General features: G+C 32.8%; 1 protein-coding gene across 4 annotated transcripts in view; it reads right to left on the reverse strand.

The window, feature by feature from the left end:
* Positions 1 to 27,821, reverse strand: part of smash (smallish) — a 225,571-nt gene that overhangs the window by 92,929 nt on the left and 104,821 nt on the right. For 3 of the 4 annotated variants that reach the window (XM_076128430.1, XM_076128429.1, XM_076128427.1), the window contains exons 1-2: positions 13,414 to 13,535; positions 13,074 to 13,300 (exon numbers count right to left, since the gene is read on the reverse strand). In XM_076128430.1, the coding sequence (XP_075984545.1) occupies positions 13,074 to 13,178 (105 nt within the window). In that variant the 5' untranslated portion in view covers positions 13,179 to 13,300; positions 13,414 to 13,535. Of the gene's footprint in view, positions 1 to 13,073; positions 13,301 to 13,413; positions 13,536 to 27,821 lie in introns of those variants that run through there. The other variant, XM_076128428.1, reaches the window with a different exon arrangement.

Consider the following 27,821-nt stretch of genomic DNA (forward strand, 5'->3'; position numbering starts at 1 on the left):
TCTCAACCCTGCATTGGGCCAGTGTAATGGAATCAAGAATCAACCCTTCCCTCATTGCAAATTAAATTTCTATCCAAAGAGAAGTACCAAGTTTTTTTCATTCAAATTGAAATCGACATAAAATAAACTACATTTACATCCCCAGACTAGTTTGATACATAAATTATGCATATTATACATAGTATCTATGTATAAAATACCTATCAAACACCGATGTCACGAACATGACGTAATAGACAACTTTCTTCGCGATGTTTTATAATAACTGCTGTAATATTACTTAGTATTGCATTAAGTGTTGCATGAAATTATACTAGCTGATACATGCAAGTTTGCTTATAACACGCATTGGAACCTTATATGTCTGAACATAGCTGCTAGCCAGAAAATTAAATGGGTTATGCCACTTAACTCCAAATCCATTGTTCTCTAAACTTTAACATCCCATACATTATTTCCACTTTGACTCCAAAGCAATAAAAAAAAATAATTTACAGATAGAAATATTTCCCTACATCAATTCCACTTAACTCCAAAAGAGTTTTTGTAGAGTCAGCAGCAAAAATTATATCTTGACGATATTTTGGTGTAAGCCCATATATAACAAACGTCCTAGTAATTTTTCACAAACCAGTAATTTTGATTTAAGTTATTATAATTAGGTTAGTCAGTTCATCGTCCTCAAAAACGAACACCGTAGGATCAAAAGTGCTATCCTGGTGAAAAGATTGAAAGTCAAGGACGAGATTAAGCTGTTATATTAGAATAAAGTTCTAAATAAAAAATAAATTTCTTACTTAGCTAAGTTAACATAAAATAAATAGTGCAGGTTTTAATGTATAAGATATAAGTTTTTTAGATATAAGTTGTCGGAGTACACGCGCTGTTCGCTTCGATGTTCTTATAATTTTAGATTTTTTTTTTGATTTTTCAAGTGATGTTTACTACGTAATAAGATTGGATGTTCAATATTATAATTATTCAGGGCCTGACCATGCCTGCGCGTAGTGCAGCGACTCGAACTGCTCCCTCTGCATCCATGTCATCCGTATGGCTAAATATTTTATGCTGCTGACTCTACTTCTGCTGATTTCTTGGAGTTAAAGTGGAATGAATTATATTTAAATAAAATATTTATTAAAACTGTTTTGGAGTTAAAGTGGAACGTTTTTTTGGAGTTAAGTGGAATAACCCAATTAAATACAAGAGAATTAGACAAGTAGTGTTTGTAGGCTTGTAGGCATCCTTACACATTTGCAATTCTAAATTCTCTGCCTAACTTTTCTTCCAACTATGTTGGAGTCGGCTTCCAGTCTCACCAGATACAGCTGGATACCAGTACTTTACATGGAGCTACTGCCTATCGGTCTTCCACAACCCAGTAACCTGGACATAACATTTGCAATCGAACATCTCTTGTATAAATTGCCATTTTTTCTTCTGCGTACCAGTTTTTTGCTATGTTCAGAAAAATAAGTTTCTGAAATACAAGGTACTTGTTTGCGAAATCTAATGAAAATCGGTTAAGCCGTTTTAGCAGTGAAAGCGTTAAAAATAAATGTATGTTTACATGTTTTATTAGTAAGTACTCAGTATTTGTTTGGTCCTGTAAGTAAGAATGTTTTCGTGTAAATATTTTACGAGAAACGGTTAGTCCGTTAGTCCTTAAATGGGGATAAACAAATAAACACTTTAAAATGTACACAAGAGAAGAATTTTGGTACTGGCTGATTTTGACATAGCTGCAGGATTTGATTTGACAAATTCACCTCTCAATTTTCCAATTAAAAGAAATTTACAAATAAATTCTTTCATAGAAAAATCAATCCGTATATTATTATAGAAAACTTGAATGCCTGTGAGAATCACTTCTCCCGGAATGTAAGTAATTAAACCACCATAATCAACACGCAATATAGAAATTGATATCAATCATAATTCCGTGCAAGTTAATGGGAATAATAATTAAATCAAAGTGAAATGAGCTATGGAAGATTAACTTTTTGTACATAACGTAATTACACGCTAACTTAATACATAATAGCTGTTTTACGAGACTTTAAGTATGTCTATTTACGATTGAATTGCTTCATGTGAGCGATATGTTATATAGTGCACTTGAAAAACTCTTCAAATTTTATATAAAGGTAAAGAAAGTAGAGACCTTTGTTAAATAGAATAAATATAATTTAACATACATATATCGTGTATTTGCTACTAAACTATGCTAGGCATGTATTTTAAGCACATATAGATGTGATGTGAAGTTGTAACTAAAATGTCATTCATTTCTCGAGTGAGTACTAATTACAATCTCTTGAATTTCTCACACAATTAATTAATTCCTAGTGTTTTCTTTAGCATCCTCAAAAATCAACCTAACACGTTTTAAACATCTGCAAAGTTTGACGTAATCTACAAAACCAATTATACTGTTTGATAGATGACCTATCAATGACAATAACATTCTAGAAGCCACTTCCAAAAAAAACAAAATCCAAAAATCAAGGTCAAAAATCACTCCAAAAATTTTCTACCGTCAACCTTTAACAAAATTGAAAGTTTCATCGTGATAACAGTTTAAAATACACCAATAAACGGTGAGACGCCTGAAGGCATACCAGATGGTTCCCAAGTCATGACCCTTAGCATTTCTGTTCGTATCGAACTACAGATACGCTTGAAGGCCGACCGGTGCGCCCGCGCAGCAAAATGTCAGATGACGTAGGGCTGGCGTTCATGTTATGTGGAAAATTTTTAAAGAAAAGTTATTTAGATTGTTTTAAAATGTTGTGACATTAGATTCTATTTCAATAAGTTGTTTGTCTTTTTGAATAACCCTTTTATTTGAATCATAAATAGTGATGAGGTCATTTAGAACACTCCGTAAGTAACTATTAAACTTACTATCCAGAAGTGTTTCGTACTTTTTCTGGGGCAGTCTGTAGTTTACTTCATTCGGTATACATACATAAAATAACAGCCATGACATACTTTAGGGTCTTCTCCCAAACGAAGACCTTCGTACTTAAACAAAAAGTGAGTATAAATAATTTCTTTAACCGCTGCAGTATACTTTAGAGCTACAGCGAAGTAACAATTTTAGCTTCTAGAAGGATACAGTTATTTGCGTAGAAATGTGTTATTTGTGACATTTTGATGAATAATATTACCTATTTGAATTCGATTACTTCATCAGGATGAGTGTGTATTATATTTATCAATAGATATGCAATATTATAGATTGTTGCAGGCAGTCTGTAGACGTTATTTATTGCTCAGGACACAGATAAGCTGATTATAACTTATTAAACAGATGTAAGAATGTATAATTATATTTAATATGTAGATTGATATCGTGTTTATCGAATTACGTACATTTTAAGTGATTTATTTGTCTAAAAACGGCCTTGGTAACGAAGTAAATATGTTTTGGACATAATTCCATGTTTAAACATGTTTATAGGAGGGAACACATTTGTTTTGAGTCTATACAATTTTCTTATTATTTTGGTATAATACCAATGTTTACTATTTTAAAATATAATTGTGTAACAATCATATTGTCAGTAATTAGGTACCTTGACAAGATATACTAAAACCTTGCATAAGTGTTGTAATAATGTAAAAATCACGCAACATACAATTTTGTTATCTATACATACACCCCCCAAATTGCAACAAACATACAAAACTATATTCTAAAATACCACTATAATTTTATCACCGACATTTTTATCAGTCACCTTCAACTATCACCAACTCAGTGGCAGCCCTACATTCATCCGGGCGACAGGTGCATAAAAATAACAAACGCATTGTAGCCGAGATTGCGAGGCCAATAACAGTAACAGCCTAACAACCCCTTCTACCTGCTTCTGAGAAAGGGAATGAGGAAAAGAAGACGATTTTTACACTCGCATTTAGTATAGAAATAACTATTTCTATGGTAGTGTGTTCGACTGCTGGTAAAAAGGTCTCAGGGCAATGTATTATTGGTATTTCCTAATATATGTACATCAGAAGATTTTGGATCAAATTCTCGCTACGTTAACGGCTGCCCAGTATAGGGCAATAGGCTCACTCTTAATTGCATTGGACTAACTCTGTAAATGGCTAAACGTGAGTGTATTACACTTGTGCCCTACACCTATGAATAAAACGGGGGTTATATTTGATATATTATATACTATACTTAGATTAGATCATTATATAATTATTAAGTTACATACATAAAATCACGTCATTTCCCTATAGAAGTAGGTAGAGACAACAGAACACTTTTATGCGTATATTTACGAAGGCTGTATACCTCTGCAGGTAGTAAAGAAATTACAGATGTTGGATAAAGGTACGGCTAATGTAGAATCCGGTTATTGTTAATTAGGGAGCCGGTAGAGCCTTCAGACGGCCTTGATCAAGTTTTGACGCAAAAAAGAGGCTTCTGGATACTTCAAACAATACATTTCGACGATATTCGTAGTGTAGTTTGGGTGTTGTTTAATACAATTGATAAATCCTTAAGACACGGTAGTTTTAAGAGTGAACTATTTTAGATATTATAAAGATATAATATCTAAAATAGTTTATACATCAACCCCCTTATAAATAATATGGTGTAGATTATCAATTAATTTGTGTTTCGTCACTTTTGATTGAATTTAAAACTAACTGCCCAGGAAAGTGATAAAAGATAGTTTTGCTATTCCTAGTTTAAACTACAATTGACAACTACATACAAAACCTTGAACTGTTTGGGCATTGATAGAAAAGCCTTATTATAAACATAGACTTACTCTCTCTTTTCACGTGTGTGAATACATACATCTTCTGCTATAGCAGGTGTGATATTATGTATGTATACTAGCGGACCTGACAGACGTTGTCCTGTCTACACGTCTTTAATTTAAAATTTTTAAACTTTTTTAATAATCTAAACCATTCTCAGATCCCCTTGAACACACACAAAAAAAAATCATTAAAATCGGTCCAGTCAAAAACAGAAGAATTATATATATAAAGATTTGCTACTTCTTATCAAGCCGTCTTTATCTAAAGATTACAGTACATCTTCGAAGTCAGAAGCTAGTAATTTATTACAATATGTGGATATTCTAGTTTGACCAAAGGTTGTACGAAGGACGTTAACTGCCAAATACTTTGTTTTGTGAATGCTCTTAAATTCTTTGCGTTCACATTCCTTTCCATGTCCTTTATAGGTGTCTGGTTTGTCACAAGGTAATATGAGTTTTTGTAAAAGTAGTTTTGTTTTCTTATTATTTAATACAAACAATTTATCAATTAAGATACAGTAGGTATAACTATAATTATTACAAAAGAACAGACACGATAAACGCTTGAAACAAAGATGGCAAGATGGCAATCAATACTTACGTAAAAAATCTAAAACTACTTGTTTGTCGTTCTTTTCTATCCAAACGGCTGCACCAAGTTAGATAAAATTCGAGAAACCAATAGATTAATTTCCAGAAAAAGACATAGGCTACACTTTGAAAGATGTAGGTTACGATGGCTGTACCGATTTGGATAAAATTTTGCACAGTGTTAGCAGGGAAGAGTGAGAAAATAGGTTTCTATTTGATACATTTATGTAGCTTTTTATTTTTTTCATAGGAGGGGTTAATGACCCGCCCCTAGATCCCACATCCCGATATAATCAGATTGCACCACTACAATAATTAGTAGTTCTATTCGCGTACTATTGAGGTCTTTCCCACGCGCGACGCGCAGGCCAAGTTTATTTCACGTTGCTAAATCATCGCACATCACGATTCTACTGGCCATGAAAGGGCACGGGAGTGGTGTTCGCAAAGTTTAGTCTAGCATATAAGCTCAGGCTAGGGCTTGTTATCGCAGACATTTTAAGGGGGAAGAAAACACTTATAAGTGCTTTCAAGTGTCATTGTAAAACACAGTTAAAAAGACTCTTAAGAAACGGTGTCTTAAATTCATTAAATAAAGCTATAGGATACTAATTAAAGTGACGAAATAATGATTTTGAGAAGCAGTCGTTGAAAACCCAGTTGCATATGGCAATTTTAAAAATATTTTTCAGTCATAAAATGTTAAAAAAGCAGTTTATCAAGTAACCAGTTTACATGACGATTTAAGAGTAAAACATTTGATCTTATTCTGGAAAATAGCATTTTAAATATCACAAAATAACATTTTACACTATTCATAATTCAGAGCAGTAAATTATAAAACAGGCTGCAATCTTCAAGAAGAACAACTAACATTGATCTTACAAAATATACTTCCTACATTAAATTAATCAAAATACTTATCCGCAAAATAAAATAAACAGAGCACAATTCATTAATTTACGATGCAATTTTATCGGCATGCAAATGAATTAAATGGCGTCAAAAGATTAAAATGGTTGACATTTAGAAGGATCGCGGCAGGAAGGACTTTCAAGGTCAACTAGTTGCACACTCACTTGTTTAACTCTAAATGTTGCATTTTTGTTGGCAACTAGCCAATATATCTTTATCTTTGCATATTATCAATTATTTTTATTGATTTTGTCTCGATGATTCAATACCTAACCATTAAAATAACTTTTAAACATTATCGTAACTCATTCACCTTATCATAACTTTTCGATCCCTGCACTTCAAGTAGATAGCAAGACATCTGCAAGACACTTTATTTCTGACAGGTAGTTTGTTAGTGTATGTAATATTGGCTCACGAAGTACTTTAAGGAAAAAAAAATACAATTAAAGCAGGGAGTTTTAGAAAGTAGCTGGCTTACACTGGTAATTGATCGAAAGAAAACAAACATTTGGCCTGGCCTGGTATTCGAAATCTTGTCAACCTCTATCCCATTCCCTATAACTGCGGCACTGAGCGCTACCGAAGTTGTCCCTTATAATAATAAAGGTAATTAAAAGTTACAGTGTCAATTAGACATATATGTCAATCATTTTAAAAATGTTCTGTGACAATAACGCACCACACAATCTGTCATATATATTAACTGAATCATATACATATATGCCAAGATATAAAGATAACATCGTATAAATGTCATACAAAACATTGATAACGTATCTACCACGATAATAGACTGGTCTGCCTACCCTTGTGAGTGAATGTGGTCGTGAAAGTACTACCTTGTTAAGATGACCTTAAAAGGAAACTGAGATAATAGGTACTGTTTCTGTCTTTTTGTACAACAAACACATACTTCACGCCTTATTCCCATAAGCGTAAGCAGAGGGCACAAATACAAAATAAATTATTTTTGTCAAATTAATAACCGAAATTTTGGAAATAGGAATGCTTTTCGGATCGAAATTCTATCTCACTCAGAAAAATGTTGTTGGCAGGACCTGGGAATTGAACTCGAGAACTCTAAGCACTTATAACCATAGCTGCATATTGCACCATTGAGGAAACTCTTCTTATGGTAGGTGTTTGATAATAATACTGCAAGATTTTTGTAGTCTCCAAAAGTATTATTAATTGCAGATATACATCTATATTAAAATATCTTAAAACGATTTAAAACCAACCGGGAAATACCGAAAGGATCAACTTTATAAAAGGTATAATTACTTATAATCACACATCCTTTTGCCTCACAAATGACCACGAGTAATGCTTATATGGTGTTCTTACAACTTAATTATTTACCTCATAAATAATAAGAAAACATTACATAGAATACAGGGTTTTATAGAAAAATATCTGCAATTAATTTTCAACCTTATTTCCTATGACATAAAACTCAAATTTAATTAGTTTAGTACAAGATAAATTGCTAGTACGACCGTGAGAAATAGAACTGATTCATGGATAGATGGCAGTGTATCGATGATTCTTAACGATTATGAGCAATTATCGATGTCAATTGATTAGACATTACACTGTTTCTTGTCGTTTAAATGATATAGTAGTAAGTTAATTAGGTTGGCCATCTTGTTTTATACCTACTTTAGAAATGGTAACTACATACCGTTTCGCTCTTATATACTTATTGAAATAGAAATATATTTTGTTCTGGTATAGAGCGAAGTGAAGGAGAAAGATTAGGAAGGGTACCATATGTGATACATGGCATGGAAGAAAAAGAGATTTTTTTTAGTGTGGAAAAAATGCATTATTTCTAAAATAGCATGGAAAAAGCTTTTGGTTCAATTTGGCTTCTGCAAGTAAAGCAAACAACTGACAGAAGGCTTTTATGACAATAGGCAAACATTTGTAAACTTGTTGAAAGTCACTAACATTGTTTTCTTCCTTAGATTATAGTGATGAACATGTTACGTCAAAGCAGCACTGTACTTAATAGTGACCATCAATTTGACATACACTAGTTGTCAACTGAGATAGGTGATAAGCTTGCTGGGCAAGATGGGGTATAGTAAAGTTTGAGATCAAAAGCCTCGACAGCACAGAAAATCTGCGCCTGGTATAGTATAAAGCCCTATATAAATGAATGCATAATAGCAGAAATTGATGATAATAAATGTCAGACAAATCTCGGAATTCCGGTACCTAACTATTATAAATAGAAGAATTAAATAGACACCGGAAGTCACAGTTTAAAATAATAACTCAAGAACAAAAGGTTGACTACCTCACCATCTTACAAACAGCCGCCTAGCCGAGCACACGATGAAGTAATTCCAGAGGAAAACAACTTGAAACATCAATAGTTATTCATACTAGACAATAATACAACAGCAGTGATGTTTACTAACAATTTTGCGTCACAATGAGTCTTGGTATTTAGTGATTATCAACATGAAATATTGTCATATTGTCTTAGCTATTTCCTCATAGTCATAGGATATTATTAGAGGTCGTAAAGATAAAGAAGATAGATAGAAGCATCGATTCATTTGCTGTATATCTTTATTTATCACTATTAAAATGTGTCACAAGAATGACTATGCTACTAAGTTATACTAAAGGCGATTTAAAGAGACTTTGCCATGGCCAGCTACCAAAAAATACAACATCGAATCAGCTCCTCTGGCGATTTTTTTAAAATCTACTTTTGACAAGTAATTTCAAATGTTAAATTATCAATATGAAATCGTAGCAAGATTCTCTATAATTGGAACCGTCGTGTATCGAGAGTATGACATGTAACATGTACTACAAAAATTGTTAATACGACGTCCGCTAAAGGCGATGATCAGATTTTCATACAACATTTTTGATAGCTAGCCGGTGGTAACTCGGTAGTAGTAGAGAATCAAGCTACGGATAATTATGTACAGACTGACAAAGAGACGCAATAACTATTACTTATTTCATAAATATGTCAAGTTACAACCACTTTGCTTAAGATGTTGCTAAAGTCTGAATTCTAAAAAGAATCTTCAGGATAAAATGTAAAACAATAAATTCACAAGAATTTAGTCATCGGAATGTTTCCATTGCGAAATGTTCCTTGGACAGTTTTGTTCGGAAAACATTTCGTAATCGGTGTCTCATTTAGTTGTACATTTTCAAGGTTATTTAATTTAGGTATTTTATGGAAATACTAATGATTTATAAGTAAATATGTTTAATTACATACTTAGGTATGTAAGTTGTAATTACCGTTAGCAGGACAAGCGACTTTAATACCGTAGGTATAAGAAAATCAGGAGAAATATACAAAATTATATTAAGATTTACATTAGACATTATTGATTAACATATAATATAGAGGAAAAACTGACAACAGAAACACAGACTGCGACAAATTAAATAACTTAAATGATGTCTAACCGATGTTGGTTATTGAAAATCAAGACAAAAGTGGTTAACTAAAGTGAAAGGCTTTCGAGAAACTGAAAAGACTTTGACACTAAGTGGTGTACTTACTGTCAACATAATGACACAAAAAGAAAGAATAATTTAAAAGCAATAATGATATTCAAATCTTGCTTATTCCAGAACCTTTAAAGCAGTAGAATAAGAAGGGGAAAATACAATTTACGGAGGGGTGAATTACCCTTTTGGGTGGAGACCCTTGCAAGGTAATGGGACAGTAATGAGTTAAATATATTTATTAATTACATGCGTTAAAATCACGTCTTTTTTCGAGAGGGGTAGGCAGAGACCAAAGAACACCACTTGATACGATCCCTATAAACTTCCCCTGCCTCATTTACATCCATACATCTTGTTATACAGGATCGCCAGTTACGAGTAGGTACTACGCATTATATTGACATTTACTTCTTCAATATAATGACGTCACTTCATAGGGAAAGTAAAATCCTTGAAGCGTCGTAACAAAATTAATTATAAGTCACAAAATTAAGTGTCAGAAAGACAATTTTATCGCTGTGTTTTTACGTCAAAAAGTCATGTATATTCAAGGATATTTGCATATTATTATTTAGGCGTTTTAATTCGTGACTTTTTCTCGAGATTCTGTCATAATTATGCAAAAGTAACTTGATACAAAGGAAAAAAATATCTTGCAAGTGGATTTCTTCTTTACGTAACTTTGTCTCGCTTTTGTAATTATAGTAGTGAGACTTGAATATAAATGTATAGTATTTTTTTATTATCTTTTGTTAGTAACTTAACTAGGTAATAGTATACTAGATATTTGTAGTAACTTGAGATTCTATGCGTACGAATAAAGACTTAAAATCGATTAAAACTTAGACTTTCGCACGATTCTCTCTTACAGTTTGATATGTTTTCGTAAAAAGACAAAAATAATACCAAATCACAGTTTCTATCAGTTATAAGGTTCTAATATACGCAAAAAGCCAGCCAACTAGTCGCTATATAAAAAAATCTTTCACAAAAAACCTATTATAAAACCCAATATAAGACCTCGATTGCCACGCAAAATGACAACTGTAAAATTATTCCACAAGCCAGTGCGTAACAAGAGATCAGATAACGGATTATTGGAAATAAAACTAAAAAAAATAACGAAAAAAATAACTGCTATTTACGCGGAATAACGACAGTGAAAGTTATTCGTAACGCATCGCTGGCTGCTTATTTGACTGCTAAACGTTATTTTAAAATTAAATATTGGTTTAGTTGGCCGCGTGGCTAATCAATTGGCTATGAAAAAAACTTGTTTACTCAGAAACGTGTAATGGAAGTATGATTTTTGTGACACTTGTTTCTGGCAGCAAATAAAATCTGGGTTTCATTCGTTTGACTATGAGGCCTTTTTGTCCTATGTAGCTACGGTATAAACACATAGGTTCATAAAATTACAACAAAAAGCTTTTTCTTTTTGTTTTGTTATTTTACATGGTCTTCACTTTAAAATGGTTTCATATCTTTACAGATCATTAACCTACCAACAAACGTAATGAACTAAGCTTCAAATAATTTGTTTTACGATAATTGCGAATAAGACATTCTATTTTTATATACAATTTCTATGTATTACGTAATAAAGAATAGAGGTTAACGACCTATATATAATTTACCTCAATGATAATAGTTCAGTAATAATGAAACAGCTAGACTCATGTTAAACGATAGCGAATAAATACGACTGCATTTGTATTATTCCATCCACTGCTGGTTAGAGACTACTGTTGGTGTAATTTGAAGGAAGAAAATCAGGCTTGGATGTGTACCTTATTTTAAGTAACACTGTTTTAATAGGCTAATATTTTGTAAGGTGAGCTTGAATGTCTTTTACTTATAAATACCATATGATTAGACTTTATGTAGAACTCATTATTGAAATGTCCCTCAATTAAGATAAATTTCTTTACACAATTTACAGTAATGTCAAAATTTATAAGACTTCCTTTAAGTAGACTTCAATTCAATTATTGTTTTAGTATTTGAATGTTAGCAGCAGTAATAAATAATTCTGACATAAATTACCTATACGATAATGTAATTCAAAATACCTACTGAGTATTTCTGAGTAATAGTATTATAGGTCTTTACCTAATTACGAAACATTTGCATAACAATTAGTACCTATCTAGTAGTATCTAGTAATGGTTTATCACGTTTTAATAGATTTCCGACAAATATTGTAAGTTTTTTAACAATTAATTAGAAAAGGGTGAATAATATTTTCTATCGAGTACCTATAACTTTTACGATTTTATATAAATTACTTGAGAATTCAAGCTTTAATTTGTTAAATATACTGAGATATTGCGATAAAATCAATGTTTTTTTGAAAAAATGCACCCGGAAAACTGTCTCATAACCTATAATTTTTTTTATTAATTATTTTTTACAATTCATTTATCTAATTCATATCGAAAGTGTTACTTTGTACCTACACACAACACAGCCACTAACTGTAAAACTGCAATGACTAAATCCCCAATCAAATATTTAACTAAAAAACCCGGCTTTTTGACCCCATGTGTGTGTCTGACTCTACAAAGGAAGCTCAGAATCAGCCTGTCAGTTTTGAATCATACAGACGTTTGTATTTTATCAATCAGTAGACCCAATAATCTAAACAAGGCAGGAAACACATTACCCCTCTTTGCGTCGCGCAGTCGGGAAAGGGAGTCCTCTAAATATAGTAACATGGCAACCATCCTTTATCACTTTTATTTATTTAACCTATTTTTAAACTGGGTTCCAAATGTCTATTGATATAGGTAGGTATTATCTGTTTCTTATCTGACAAATAACTTCTGGTCATACTTTTTTACGTAATTTTACGAACAATCTTCAATGACTTTATGACCTAATTTTATTATTATTGTAGTTTATTTCTTATCCTCATTAGTCTTCAAAATATTGACATCTAGGTATATTAAGTTGAAGCAATTTTAGACTTATGTCGAATATACCTTTCATATGTCTGTTTATGTCGTCTTTGCTCAAAATAATCCACCCTATTTACCGAGGGGTGCTTTGATCTCTTTGTGATAACTTCACATCTATTATATTCACAGTTCCACCATTTCCTGTACTATCTCCCCACGCTCCGCTACAACGACTATCTAACAAATTTGAATACTACAAATAAAAGTCAGAGTGTTTGCTATTAAAACACTCGAGATTTGAGAGTAAAAACTTACACGAACATTGCACAACGATTGAGTAACAAAGGCGAACGCAAAAACAATTCAATAAACTTACTGCTTTAGAATAACCGCTGCCGGCGCTTCCATCTGATGAGTTGCTCAATCTCCTCTCGCTATTAGAAGCGGGCGGCGACCACGCCGAACCACTGTCAGAAGGCATGTTGACCACCACAACTGTCTCACATCATAGCTATCAACCACTATTAACTCGTTATTAACCGTTATTCACAACACTAGCACATCACTGTCGGTTCCGCGGTCCATTTTACGTGTCCCGTTTACCTGCGGAAGAAAAAAATACTTTAAGATTTTTTGTCGATAGAGAATTTACTAGATTTCTAAACACGTGTTAGTTTTATTATGTAACTGTTCGATTGTTAGGTAAGTAAACTCACACGAAAATCGATATATTGAATGAATAAGCACAACAAAAACAGTGGTAACAATCGCTCGGTTATTTCGGAAATAGCCGTCGCTGTTACAGACGTCCGTTCGGTCGCGCGGCGCGCACAACACTGCCCCGCGCGCGCACACACACCGCGCGCGCCGCCATCTAATTTATTATTTCTTAATCTATAACCAGTTTTTAAAACTATATTTTGCACAACACTATTTGCTGTTATGTTATTGTAATTAAATATAGATAAAATTTCTACAATTGTATTGTTTATGTAACGATTACGACACGCGGTGTCATTGACCAATATTTCGCTTTTCGGTAGATGTTGCACTGATGAAAATTGCATGTAAAAGATGCTGCAATGGAGTCGAAGTTACAAGATGACTTGCGTCATGAGGCGGCGGCGGTCCTGACGAGTTCCTTTGCTAATTTAGGGCAGTCTTTTCATAGAATATAGGACGAACTAAGTGGGAGAGCGGAATACGAACACCTACTTTCTGCTCCAAATAGCCAAGCTCCGCACTTAAGGATTCTAGGACAGTGTCTATGAATGCTGCAGTCTCAACAAGGAGTATAATAAGTCTTATATGAAGATGTAAGGCTATCTAAAATCGCTGTGCCGTGTGGAATTATGTATTTTATAATACGGTTATGTTTTAATGTTACGGTAACTTAGCTGCTGGATACCAAATATAGAATGACTAGCTGACCCGCGCAACTTCGCTTGCGTCACCTAAGGGAATGGGTCAAAATTTTCCCCGTTTTTGTAACATTTTTCGTTGCTACTCCGCTCCTAATGACCGTAGCGTGATGTTATATAGCCTATAGCCTTCCTCGATAAATGGGCTATCTAACACTGAAAGAATTTTTCAAATCGGACCAGTAGTTCCTGAGATTAGCGCGTTCAAACAAACAAACAAACAAACAAACAAACAATCAAACAAACAAACTCTTCAGCTTTATAATATTAGTATAGATTTAGTACTTTGCTTTAAACTTAAGACGCCACGCGAATGTGGCTGCTTGTAATTTTATTTTTAGACTCACAAAATTTTGAAAGATGTTAAAACTTTGTTTATGTTCCTGTGTCATTAGAATTTCGCTGAGCAGATTCTGACAGACTTTTTGTTAGTTAGGTAATACTAATTTAGTTATGTACATACTGAATACATAACGATTAAAGTAAAAACGATTTTGTAAAAAAATCTTAACCTTACAATAATACATTTTGGCCTGCATTGAAACAACTTTCTTAACAAAAGTAATTATAAAAGGCCATAATCCACACGGATAAATAATTAATATCGTTCTCACATCAGACAGTCAAATCACTTACAAATTCTCAGTAACACGATGAAAGTAATGACACCGGTTCAGATATGACCAATGACCGTACAATATGGCCTAAATACATGACAGATCTAAACTTATTAGTTAACATGCGATCAATTATCCATTGAGATGAACACGTGAGCGGCCACGAAATGGCAGCCATTGTGATGTAGGGCGACTGTCGTAGCGGAGAGAGTGGGACAGTCCTGGTGTTATTATAATTGAAATTGTATTGGTAACTTCCTATGGTATAAAAAAACCTTTACTATGGTAGGTATAAACTATGTTACTAATATTATAAATGCGAAAATTTTTGTACTTGGAACGGAGTTTGTTACTCAGTGACGCCAAAAGTAATGAATGGATATTTATGAAACTAGGCAGTGTTGCAGTTTACAAGAATAACACATAACGCTTTACACGGGACGAAGTCGCGCGTACAAACTACCATTACAAATGCGAAAGACCGTCTGTTTATCTGTTATGCTTCCACGGAAAAACCCTAAAACAAATTACGATGACATTTAGCCTGGACATAGGTGAACACTCCGGATGAAACATAGGCTACTACTGTTTTAATAATAATCAGCCAAGGAGGCTGCTGGAATGAGTGATCAAACTTCGTTAACAAGCGAAACCGCGCGTGTCAGCTAGTAAATTTGTACGTAAATATGATAGAATGTATAATCAAAGCAGAAGATTCAAATTGAATAAATTATATAAAAGATATTGCATTTTATCGCGCATCTATATTCAGTTACATATTTATCGCTATTAACCGTTTCAAATGTTAAGGATAATTAGCGATCAAATGCCAAGGTACTGGGGCAAAAAACAAGACGGTATTAGAAAAGAGGTTTTGTAGATGCATACGATCTGTCAATTTTATAAAGCAGGTATTTAAAATTCCTTTAATAACATTAATGCACGAATTATTTTATTTATTTGTCTATTTTTCATAATAAAATAGAGCAACTGCTTAACGTATTTTCTTGAAGATAGTATCAATGAAAGTAATTTTACTTTTGGCCTGCAGATAAAGACACGGGTAATAGCCACTGTAATACATCACAATATAAATATAGTAGGGTAACATAAATCATTTATATACATCACACGTTGCCATGGCAACGCAAGTTATCCTTAACTTAAATTGCTGCATACATTTGAAGTTGTGGTTTTGAAACCATCGTCTAGCTCCCAGACTATATAAACAGATAAACAATGCACTAAAGTTATAATTGACTTATATTCCGAATAAATGTTTCCTCAAACTTTTAAAGGGAAAACCGCATTAATATTTCAATTATGATTACTAACTAGACAATTGGCAGACGTATGTATTTTTTGTCACTCCAGACATTAATAAAGTTCCTCGTTATGACTTCCTAGGCAAAAACCTAGGTGTATAATTTAGTTGCACTTAATTTTACTAAAGTTGTAATAGTGTAAATTTGTGAGGACTTATGTATGTTTGTATATCTTTTACGCTAAACTACTGAATGTTTTCGGATGCAATTTTGCACACGGGTAGTTTATAAACTGGAATTACACAAATAATACTTTTCTCTTTCTTGCTTTACCACGCGAGTGAAGTATCGAGTAAAACATAGTATTACAAATACGAAAATGTATAAATAAAAATGTATGTTTGTATCCTTTTCACGCAAATAAAACTTTACAGAATTTGATGAATTTTACATGGCACATAGATACATTATAACTTAGAGTAACACATAATCTTGGCCTCGTCTTTAATGTTGCCATGCGGTCGACGACGCGGGTAAAAGCTAGTATGAAACAATAATTCTTATGCATTTGTATAATGTAGCGGAGATTAATTATGGGTAAATGACGTAATTCCATTATCTTGTGACCTTTAATTGTCACGTTCACAATCTCAGAAATTCTTAGACGGAATGAAATAATAGTTTGCAGAAATATGTTGCAGATACAATGAGTAATTATTACGTGGTATTTCTTACTTCAGTCATAATAATATAGAATAAACTGTCTAGTACTGTAAGTCGTCGTTTAAAATCTATCACCACGTAAGTCATTTTAGTAACTTTTCAGGAGAGACTAATTTATATTTCGACTTTCGATTGATTTTAACAAGAATCACTGAACAAATTTTACCGAAATTTTGTTTATCTTATAGTTGAAGAGAAGGGATTAAAAACAGACTCCTAAGTTACTAAAATAAAGGGTTTTTTTTTAATTCGGTACGTGAAAGTGGAGTTAGCTAGTAAAATATATTTCTTTGGTTAAGAATGAATGACTGAATGGTTTGTAAAGAACGGTTGTCACAATAACTTGCTAAACGTAATGATCGGTACACAAGGTTAGTCAATTTGCTACGCGATTAGTTTATAGATCTGTAATCGGTTTGTTGCAGTAGTCGTTTTTATTTTAGAGGGCATTGAAGGACGCGACTTCTACAGAAATAATACCTCAGAATAATTAATCAAAGTAGTCAGTCTTAAAGTAAAACTCTTTACGAGTTTCATTAGTTATTATTATTAATAAATATAATAAAAACTAATGAAACATAAGTTGAATATATAAGTAAAATCGCCTATTTCCCTTGCGGCTTGGACGAGGTCAAAGTTCAAACAGGCATTTTTCAGAATGTTGTTTCAGTAGATTTCTATTTTATGCCTATGGAGGTTTGAAATGCATGCTTTGATTTATAAAAAAACAAATGGGGTGTGTATACATCGGACTGCTGTGTAAAATGATTAATCAAGTTTAACTACTACATAATAACAGAGTAACCAAACAAATTCTGTTGCTATCCATAAAACCGCAAAAACCACAAAAAACAAACAAAAAATTACTAAAATACAGTTTTAAATGTGAACTTTGTCGCGAGACCAAATTATCATCAATCTCATCCGAAGATGGTTCTCAATCCGGTTATTAAAACACAAGCTTGCGTCATTACCCAAGTATTTGTGAATCATTGTATGTACTTCTAAAACGTCCTTGAACTCACAAAAAGTGGTGAAACCAAAAAAATATTGACATTTCATGACTTTGATTTGTCCTATGTTTGATTAAGAGTTTTTTTATTTATGTTCTTGGTGATTTGTATACTGGTTTTAAAGTAAAATTTGTAGTAGAAAAAGCATTTTTTTGTCGAGGGATTATATGGTTTATTAATAGATGCTCTATTGCTATAGTCCGTCAACTTAGTAGCGTCGTTATATTTTTAATTGTTCAATAAAATACAAGGACAATTAATTATTAAGAGTTAATGAGTGCTGCAGAACTATACATCACCTAAATAAGTCTTTTATATAACAGTAAACCTGACTTACGTAGTTTATAAAATACGATAAAATAATAATTACAAAAATTCAAGCTTTAGCTTTTTACCATAGTTACAAGCCAAAGGACGCCAGTTCCTAATATTCCTGCAATTTCCCTTGCTTCATTCACATTCATGCATCTTGTCATGTATGTTATTTATAAATATATTTTTTTATCTCAATAACATTTTATTTTTCAAATATACCTAATATATGTCTGCGTCAAAATGTTCAAAATAGCCTTGAAATACTAACTAATCATGCTTAACTATTAAAAACAAAGAATGAAATATCATGTACCCAATTGGTAAACCATGATACGAAACATTTGTAGAAATTACGAATTTCTCTGTGCAATAAAAACATACTCTTAGCTAGTAAAAATTCAAGTGCTTGTCTGTCTATTCATGTGGTAATAAAGCTACTTTCAAAGTGACTTCACAAATATAATATTTGTCATTTAAACGTAATTTTATGCAGAGGGAATAAATACCGTTTAATATTTGTCTGGTATTTACAATTTAAAACAATTTGGGTATTTACAATTGAAATACTCGGTATGTTTGATACATATACCTATGCGTTTCTCTAAAGTATTAATCATGTTTTCTGTAGTTTAGTTGACTAAATGCAGTATAAATAAACAGGAAAGTAGTAGAAACCAAATTCAGCTACCACATAATTTAAAGGCCGTTTGAATAATATTAATTCGTTGTTGATGATCCTTAACAACAAGAAAGCAAAATAAAACAGATAGGTAACTATAATTTAATTCTATAGCTACTATACATTACACAATAAACTTTTAAAATAGCTTTTATTTCATCAGTTTTAGTGTTTTGTACCATTCCTCTGTTTACTTTACCGAGGGATATAATAATTCAGCGATTATTAAATTTACATTATGAAGAAAATAAATAAGAATATACACTTAAATATTATACAAAAAAACGGGACTAATCTCCGACCTCAAAGACACACAGTCACCCTACCAATGGGACACTTTCTACGCTTACACAGTCAGATAACGGCGAAATTGTCTCGCACTAGACAATAGATCTACCCCACCTTATTACTAACACCATAAGGTTCAAATTTCCACTGTAAGGGCACTGTAGGTCATCGCAAGAGACAAAGGGCTAGCAAGAGAAATCTGGCATGGCCGTATTCGTAGTTTATGTAATAGAGGTTTATTAGCTACGAGTTATGGGAGCAAATATCCTTATGAAATGTTATGTTGTTAAAGTTAAGGCTTTGTTTTGAAAATGGTAAGTTGATTGATGGTTGTTTTCTGAAATTTGTTGAAAAATAAATCAATGATAGTAGACTTCTAATAGAAGGAAATAATTGTTACGTAAGATTTCATTTATTACAAAAGTACCTCCCGAACTCCTTCATCGGCCTTTCCTGGCACTCATGCTTCACAAGATAATTTCGATTTCATTTTGACTTACTATTTACTACTACTTTAATGCTTTCCTTACTACATTTGGGGTACACAACACTAGTGGTAGTAAATAGTAAACTTGTTAACAACTTCAGCAAAGGCAGAAATCTTGCTAGAATTTTACGACTTAATTAATTACTGCATGTTTTTAATTAATTACTGTCCCATTGCTGGGCAACCCATGGCTCTTGAACTGAAGAATTTAGGCCTTAAGTCCACTACGTCATTTCGCATATTTAATATCATTTTTTCGGTGCAAACTCATAATAATATTTAGTATAGGTACCTACTCAAAAGTAATGCCAAAAACACAGCTCCCAAAATTTCGTAAAAAATAATCTACGTTTTTCTTGTATACAGTTTTGTAATATAGCTAAGATATTACTCATGTATGTATCAATGATGGCCGAGTAGATAAACATATAGAACTGATATGATCTGTGATAAGAGATAATGTTGCAGATGAGTACAAGATAAGAACATGTTTTGGGTAATAAATAAAATGTATAACAAAATATGTTGTAAAATAAATATTGATTTTGAATTTAATTGTGTATGGCAGTAGTAACAAAACTATTTGGATAACAGGTATTTTACATTAATTAGTTAAATATTTCTCGTTAATTTGTATTCGCTGTATGAAGGGTTTACGTATACAATAAATTTAATATTGAACTTTGCATTAACTTCTCTAAATTTACTATGGTTTCTGTAAAATACGGATTTCCATACAGTATAAAGCAATTATACATATACATAATACGCGATTTGTATTCGATAACGCAAATAAGAACCCTAACTTACTTACATAGGCATTTTTTTTTTATTTAGTAAAAAGGCTTTTTTTCGTTTAAAAAGGCTTTTCGACTTTCATTTACTTTTTCTAAAAAAAAAACCCACTAAAACCAAAAGACCTTCATTATCACATTTACAATTAAAATCAAACAGTATAAAAAACATAAATATCGAACCCGCGACCTCTAGCCTCATAACTCAACGGCGTAGTTTCCATACAATGTTTCCATCTGCGTTAATCACAAGTTAATGTCACTATTTAACATTTAACCTGAAGATATCTACTGGTTTGGTTTGCTATTAATTTTACGTCTGTATTTAATACGTTAGATTAGTTTTAATAATCTCCCTTTCATTCTTTGGCCCTATTTATGAGGTAAAGTTAGGTATAAGTATCTTCATTTGTCAATTAGTCCATTGAAATGTTACAATTTGAGGGCCGAATATTGCATTTCTTAGAGGACGCAATTTTATTTTTGGAACATGTAGGGGGGGTCAATAGAAGCTTAACTTGAAGTTTGTGGGGTCGCCACTCTTGTCCCCCGGCCGCCATCTTGGAAAAGGGGGTGGAAACACTTTTTTCGCTATATCTCGGAAGCTATGCGTCTTACAATAAAATTGTGGAAGTATAATTTGTAGCAAATTATTTTGCCTACAAATATGTGTAATAATATTTGCCCTAAATTAACAATTAAAGAAGTTATAAGCAAAAAAGTGAATTTTTTTTTAGAAAAAAATTCTTTCCGAATCCGGTCTACTTCGATGCGCTGTTACTGAGTTTCTAATTAATTAAATTTAAAAAATATATAGGAAAAAAATTTCCTCGAAAAATACTCTACAAGATTGGTCTGAGGTAATTTTTTGTATATATACATATCAGCTTAGCCTTTTTTCCAAACTATGTTAGAGTCGGCTTCCAGTCTCACTAGATGCAGCTGAATACCAGTGTTTTACATGCCGCGACTGCCTATCTGACCTCCACAACCCAGTTACCTAGGATATAAAACGATACCCTTCGTTATGACTGGTTGTCAGACTTTCAAGCTTCTGACTACTGTTAACGACTGTCAAAGATCTTCGAAAATGACAGCCGGGGCTCACAATTTAACGTGCCTTCCGAAACACGGAGGAACTCGATATGTGTAAGATGGTCACCCATCCACAGAACAACCTCGGCAGGCGTGGCTTAGCCTCAAAGATCGATCCACGCGGCTGTTGTTAAAAAAAGTTATAGAGCAATAAAGAAAATATTTGTAAAAAAAGTTTTACTTTTTTTGCTTATAACTTCTTTAATTGTTAATTAAGGGCAAAAAGTTATTACACATATTTGTAGGCAAAATAATTTGCTACCAATAATGCTTTTAAAATTTAATTGTAAGACGCATAGTTTCCGAGATATAGCGAAAAAAGTGTTTCCACCCCCTTTTCCAAGATGGCGGCCGGGGGACAAGAGTGGCGACCCCACAAACTTCAAGTTAAGCTTCTATTGACCCCCCCTACATGTTCCAAAAATAAAATTGCGTCCTCTAACAAATGTAAAACTCATGTAACATTTCAATGGACTAAATAAGACTACAGACTTTCAGATAAGACGACAGACTTTTAAAAGATACAAACCTTTTCTTTGACCAGTAGCTCGATTCTCTACGACTATCGACTACCGACAATCGGCTAGCTATCGATAAACTTTACAACGAAAATCTGATCAGCGCCTCTACCGGGCTCCGTAAGAACTATTTTGACAGTACATTTTAAATGTCAAACTCTCGATACTCGATGGTTCCAATTGTAAAGAGTCGTGCTACAGATTTTTTTTAACAACCTGCCTTCCACTCTTTGGCCTTACTTATGAGGTAAAGTTAGTCATGAATATCTTCATTTGTAACTTAAGAATACAGACTTCCAGATGAGACTACAAACTTTTACAAGATACAGGCTACAAACTTTTACGAACACAACAATACCTACAAAATATGTTTCACTTGAGAATTGAACCTGTGATAGTACTGTATTTTAGTCACTGAGCAAACTCATAAGGGCAATGCTAACGTGTAAACAAAATTTTAAGATTATACTGCCTATGTTTTGATCCCGAGTTATAAACTATCTCCAAACCGAAAGTTGTATAAAAATCGGTTCAGCAGACTAGCCTTGAAAGCGTAGCAGACAAACTTTTACATTTATAATATTGATATGTACAATAAATAAATATCTGAGAGTGAAATACAGGAACTCGACACAAGACACAATCAATTAAACACATAACCACTTCAACAATGTTCAAGTATATAAATCAGTGTATAAATATGCAACAATAACAATATTTATTCAATATGGTTGACATTTAAAAGAATCTCAGCACTGCAGGAAGGATTGAAGGCCGACTGGTGCCCACTCTCCCTTTAAACAAGGATATTTACACTCAACAAAAATTAATATAAACTTTGTAATATGTCGAAAATATAAACAGAACATTTTTGTGACTGATTAGCCTCCGTGGCGCAGTGGTTGAGGTCGCTGCCGTTGCTTCAGGAAGTGGTATTGATTCCCACACGGGACAATTAGTTGTGCGATCCACATATAATTGTTTCGGGTCTGGTCGTGCTTTGTTTGTATATTTGTAAAATTCCTCGCGACACAGGAGCAATTCTTAGTGCTGGAGTTGTTTTTATAAAAAGTGTTGTTATGGTCAAAGAATAGCATGTCTTGATCTATCTTTATCTTAAGATACCAAAATCTTTATTTTTCAGGCAACTACTACCATTAACTATCATTGTACTTAAGAAATAAAATCTACTCTTTCCTTGCATAACTCTACAGATTCTTACAAACATAACTACTAACAAACGGATACAATAAAATATGGATTCAGAGTAAACTCATTGAGCATAAATCCTCAAACATTATGCTAATAAGTGCGAGCGAGATAGAACACATAGTTGATAAACCGTCAAACATTATGTTAATGCGTGCGAGAGAGATGGAAGATGTAGCTGTTCTGTAACTCGCAAAAACGGTAGCGTAACGGTTTGCGTGCAATAGTGTGGCGAGTTGTGGTCAGATTTAGAGGTCTATCCGGAATCCGGTAGTGTATGGTCGTTTTGTCCAAGTCAATGACACCGTTTCGAGTCATATTATGCGATGGTTAGTCGTGGGTTCGATTCTCGTAAGAACTGTTTGGTGGTTTTTTGGTATGGTTGGATTTTGTGTCCGTTGTTTGAACGTCCGTGACACGGTAATGGACAAGTTTATTGTAATAATATATAGACTAAAAACAACTACTGAGTCCGATTTTCGAGTCCAGGAAATCGATTTCATATTGAAAAATATAAGAAAATTTGTTAGGTAGTATGAAGTTTAAAACACAAGAGTTTACTAAGTCTAATAAATAGCAATTAAGTATTTCCACATTACAAGATTAAAAAAACATACTCATATAGGAGTCAACTCTGCTTATTCTTCCGACGGCGATAGTAAACAAGCTTAGTTATAAACGATATTACTAACTATTAATATTAGTAATTAGTGTTAGAAAACTTAGTTTACTAAAGGGTCAAGTAATTTATTTGTACAGTGAATATCTCTGGGGAAACTGCTAATTTCTCCTCTTAGTTTATTTTGTTAATTAACTATTTGCTGTAATAATGTTAAGTAGAAAGGGACAAGTTATATACAAACTAATATCGTAAATGCGTTGCTATATGTCTGTTACGCTTTTGTGGTGAAATTGATAATCAGATTTTGATGAAATTTACTGTGGAGATAGCTGAAGACTAATGTCTTAACAGGTTGAACTTCTATTCGGCAAAAGAAGCTGTGTTCGTTACGACACTCTTGTTTAAGACTTTTGTATTTTATTTACATTTTCACATAGTTTCTTGAAGCCCCCAACCTACACCTGGCCAGCGTAGTAGACTCAAGGTCTTATCCTTCCCTTGTTTACAGTGACGGTATAAAAAAAACATTATTAACTGGCTTGTAGTAATAAACTTGACTGCCAAAAGCTTAAAATCTCTTATGAGAGTTTCAGAAAATTGTTTTCGGTCCTATTGCTGGCGGTTCCCTAGGTTAAGAGAAGGTTCAGGCTTTGAATCTATCATGCAGTCCAAATGTATAATGGGAACTTTGCGTCCCTTCAAAAACTGTTTGAAAGCACTTAAGAGCTCTTGAAATTGAAATAGTCTAAAAGGGTTAAACTTGCGTTAAAGAGTATGGTTTCATCACAATATCAGAAAGGTAGTGATACATTTATTGTGTAGTCCGATCTATAAACGGTATCAAGGCAGTACATTGACCACAGTACGTGTGCAGTCAGAGGTCAGTACTACGCACAACATCGATATCTGCCGTGACTGACATTCGACGTCCGACCTGTCTTTGCAGAATTCTGCCGGCGTGATAGATGTTAGAAATTGGGTAAAAATGTTGGCGGCGACTTTTGATCTTTGAGTAAAACTTACAATTTTTGGGTAATTCTTGTGAATTCCATTAAAGATCAATCTGTTTCACAATAGAGTATCAAACTCGTGAACGCTGTGATTGACTCGCAAAAAGGCAATTGACAAACTAAAAAACAATCTATGTAGTGATCTCATAACAAGATTTGAAAAGAAAGGATTAGGATTCATCTATATCAGCCTAGATCTTAGACGGATCCCTTCGTCGTGGAGTTGGTTAAGATTGGTCAGTGTCAGTTTCACTACTGGATAAATGTGGTTTAAAATGAATATATAAGTACATCAACACTAGGCTCTTAAACCATACTGTAACTTTTGCATACAAAACAAAATGTCTCAAGATCCGATGAGATAACGATGACAAATGTATTTCTTGTCACGAACAAAAATAATTACTCCATTACCTACGGAAGTCAGAACAGGGTTAAATGTTAATCAATTCATTGTTATTTCACTCAAGTATACAATGATAAACGAGTTAAAGGTTTTTAGGTTAAAATTTAAATTCATACCTTACGAATTCTACTTCCATTATGCGCTACGGAACGGTCTTATGTAAGGGAAAAGATACAAGTCTGGTCCGAATCAGCATTTGAGTGCGCATTTTTTGCACGTAACATGGTTAGTGTGTAATTTTATTAATTAATTGTTGAATAACGACGAGAGTGTTGTGCATGAAATATTGGATTGCGCAAGTTATGTGTTGTTACAAACGTTGCATTTTCTTGCATTGTAAGAATGCAAAGTAGCTGGTTTAAGGAAGTGATTTGATTTAGTATTTGCAATTTCTGTTTTATGAACTGCAGCGGGAGTTTGAAAATTATATTGCCTTTTTGAACGCATGATTGTTTTACACTCGGACTTTGAACATTAGGGCGAATCTACTTTCTTTTATAAGAACCCTCGTCAGAGGCTAGTCAAGTCAGTCTACTCTTCATAAAAATGTGCTGGAATAGTGGAACCTCTGGCATAGGGTTTACGTGGAGACCTTTTGTTTATATTAATGATTAATTATATTGTAATTTAAACATTAAAAGCTCTGGATAGGCTTTAGACGAGAATTGATTGTACCCTTCATTTGATCTCCTAAAAATTTTACTCACATTTTATTTTGCAGTTAATGTATATAGGTATATATCCGTCACAAATATGTACAAACTAGGTATCGACAACCTCCAAAATACATTTCGAAAAGTATCTTAAGTTATTTCTCCTATAGATTTTTTCAAGGGCTCCATAACAATTTGGTAAACGGTTCTTTATCACCACACCATAAACCTTTTGACCTCTAAAAGAATCCCATTAAAAGTACCATAAACGCTATCTTCAACAAATAACAATACGAAACCCATACAAATAGGAAATAAAACAAACTATGTATTAATTAATATACACTTTCAAGATATGTTCGTTAATTAGGTGGAATTTTTATGTTTCTGTATATATTTATGTTAGATGTATCCATTTTTAACATTGTTTTTGTATACATAATGAATTGGGGTTTTATGTATGGAAGCGGATGCAGTGATAATAACCTTAGGTTAAAAATTTTGGGAATAATTTTTAGAATTTAGTCGTAAATACGTATTTTATCTTTGAATACTTGACGTTTCGGCGCAAAGGCGCAATTTCCTACTACTACTGTGTATTATAGATAAGCATCGAAAATCTTGAATACATACTAATTTTGAAAACTTTCGAATTTCTTACTTAGTGCAACGTAATGCAAAAATAACAACCTTGAAACGATAGTTACCAAGTATGACCAATGTGTAGTTAGTAAATATTAAAAATATTCTACTGGAAAGAATTATTTCTCAGAACATTCTTTTAAATCATTGAGAATCTGAGTCATCTCTCAAATTTAGAAGTAAATAAAATGAAAAATATTTACCTACTATTAAAATTGTTTAAAACGACTTACAGGAATTTCATTGCTTGACAACATTAAGTAAAAAATACACAATATATATAACGAAATCATACAAAGCTTAACAATATAACCAACAATAAAAACGTTAAACAAATTACCAAGTAACCTGTTAATTTCAAACTAAACGTAACTTGATCCAATATTGGCACAAACATTTGATTACTCCACCAATCTAGTGACAATTCGTCACAGTGTTGTCAATAGTTTTTATAAACTGACTTTATAGACAGTTTCGTATACATAGTTACTTAAACGATTACTTAGTATGTTACTTAACTCCAACTTAATTTAATTTGGTTTTAAAATAACTGCTTCAAATTCTTAAGGAGAATCTATTATGTTGAATCGTTGACAAATATCAATTTTCTACCACTATCGATCACTGAGTGGTTATCGAATAATAAGGTATGAAAAACTGATCAGCGCCCCTAGCGGATCCTATAGGAACCAATTTTTCAACTTCATTTGAAACGTTAAACTTTTGATACTTCATAGAATGATAAGAACAATTAATATAATACAATGAGACGATTTTTACGTAAACCAAAGTTACAATAGCAAGTGAAAAGTCAAAGTAAATATTATTTGGATGGCAAAATATGCGTTTCACTATTAAAATAAATAAACAGTGACTAATTAAATTGAGGTGAATTTGGGGAAAATAGGTCAAATACCTATGTAAAACCCACTTACGAAATTCATATAATTTATGACTCAGGGAACGTAGAGGAAACTTTAATTTATGATAAAATTTTACTAATATGGGTATATTAGTAAAAATTTAATTATAAATTTATATCGAGTAACCCATAATACTATAGAACACTTGCTATAAATATAAAACCGCAGACAAGCTTTATAATATAATTTATCTATACTAATAATATAAAGCTGAAGAGTTTGTTTGTTTGTTTGTTTGAACGCGCTAATCTCAGGAACTACTGGTCCGATTTGAAAAATTATTTCAGTGTTAGATAGTCCATTTATCGAGGAAGGTTATAGGCTATATATCATCACGCTACTACCAATTTGAACAGAGTACCAGCGAAAAATGTTACAAAAACGGGGAAAATTTTGACCCATTCTCTCTTATGTGACGCAAGCGAAGATGCGCGGGTCAGCTAG

This window comes from Anticarsia gemmatalis, chromosome 21 (genome assembly GCF_050436995.1).
Source record: "Anticarsia gemmatalis isolate Benzon Research Colony breed Stoneville strain chromosome 21, ilAntGemm2 primary, whole genome shotgun sequence".
Taxonomy (NCBI): Eukaryota; Metazoa; Arthropoda; class Insecta; order Lepidoptera; family Erebidae; genus Anticarsia; species Anticarsia gemmatalis.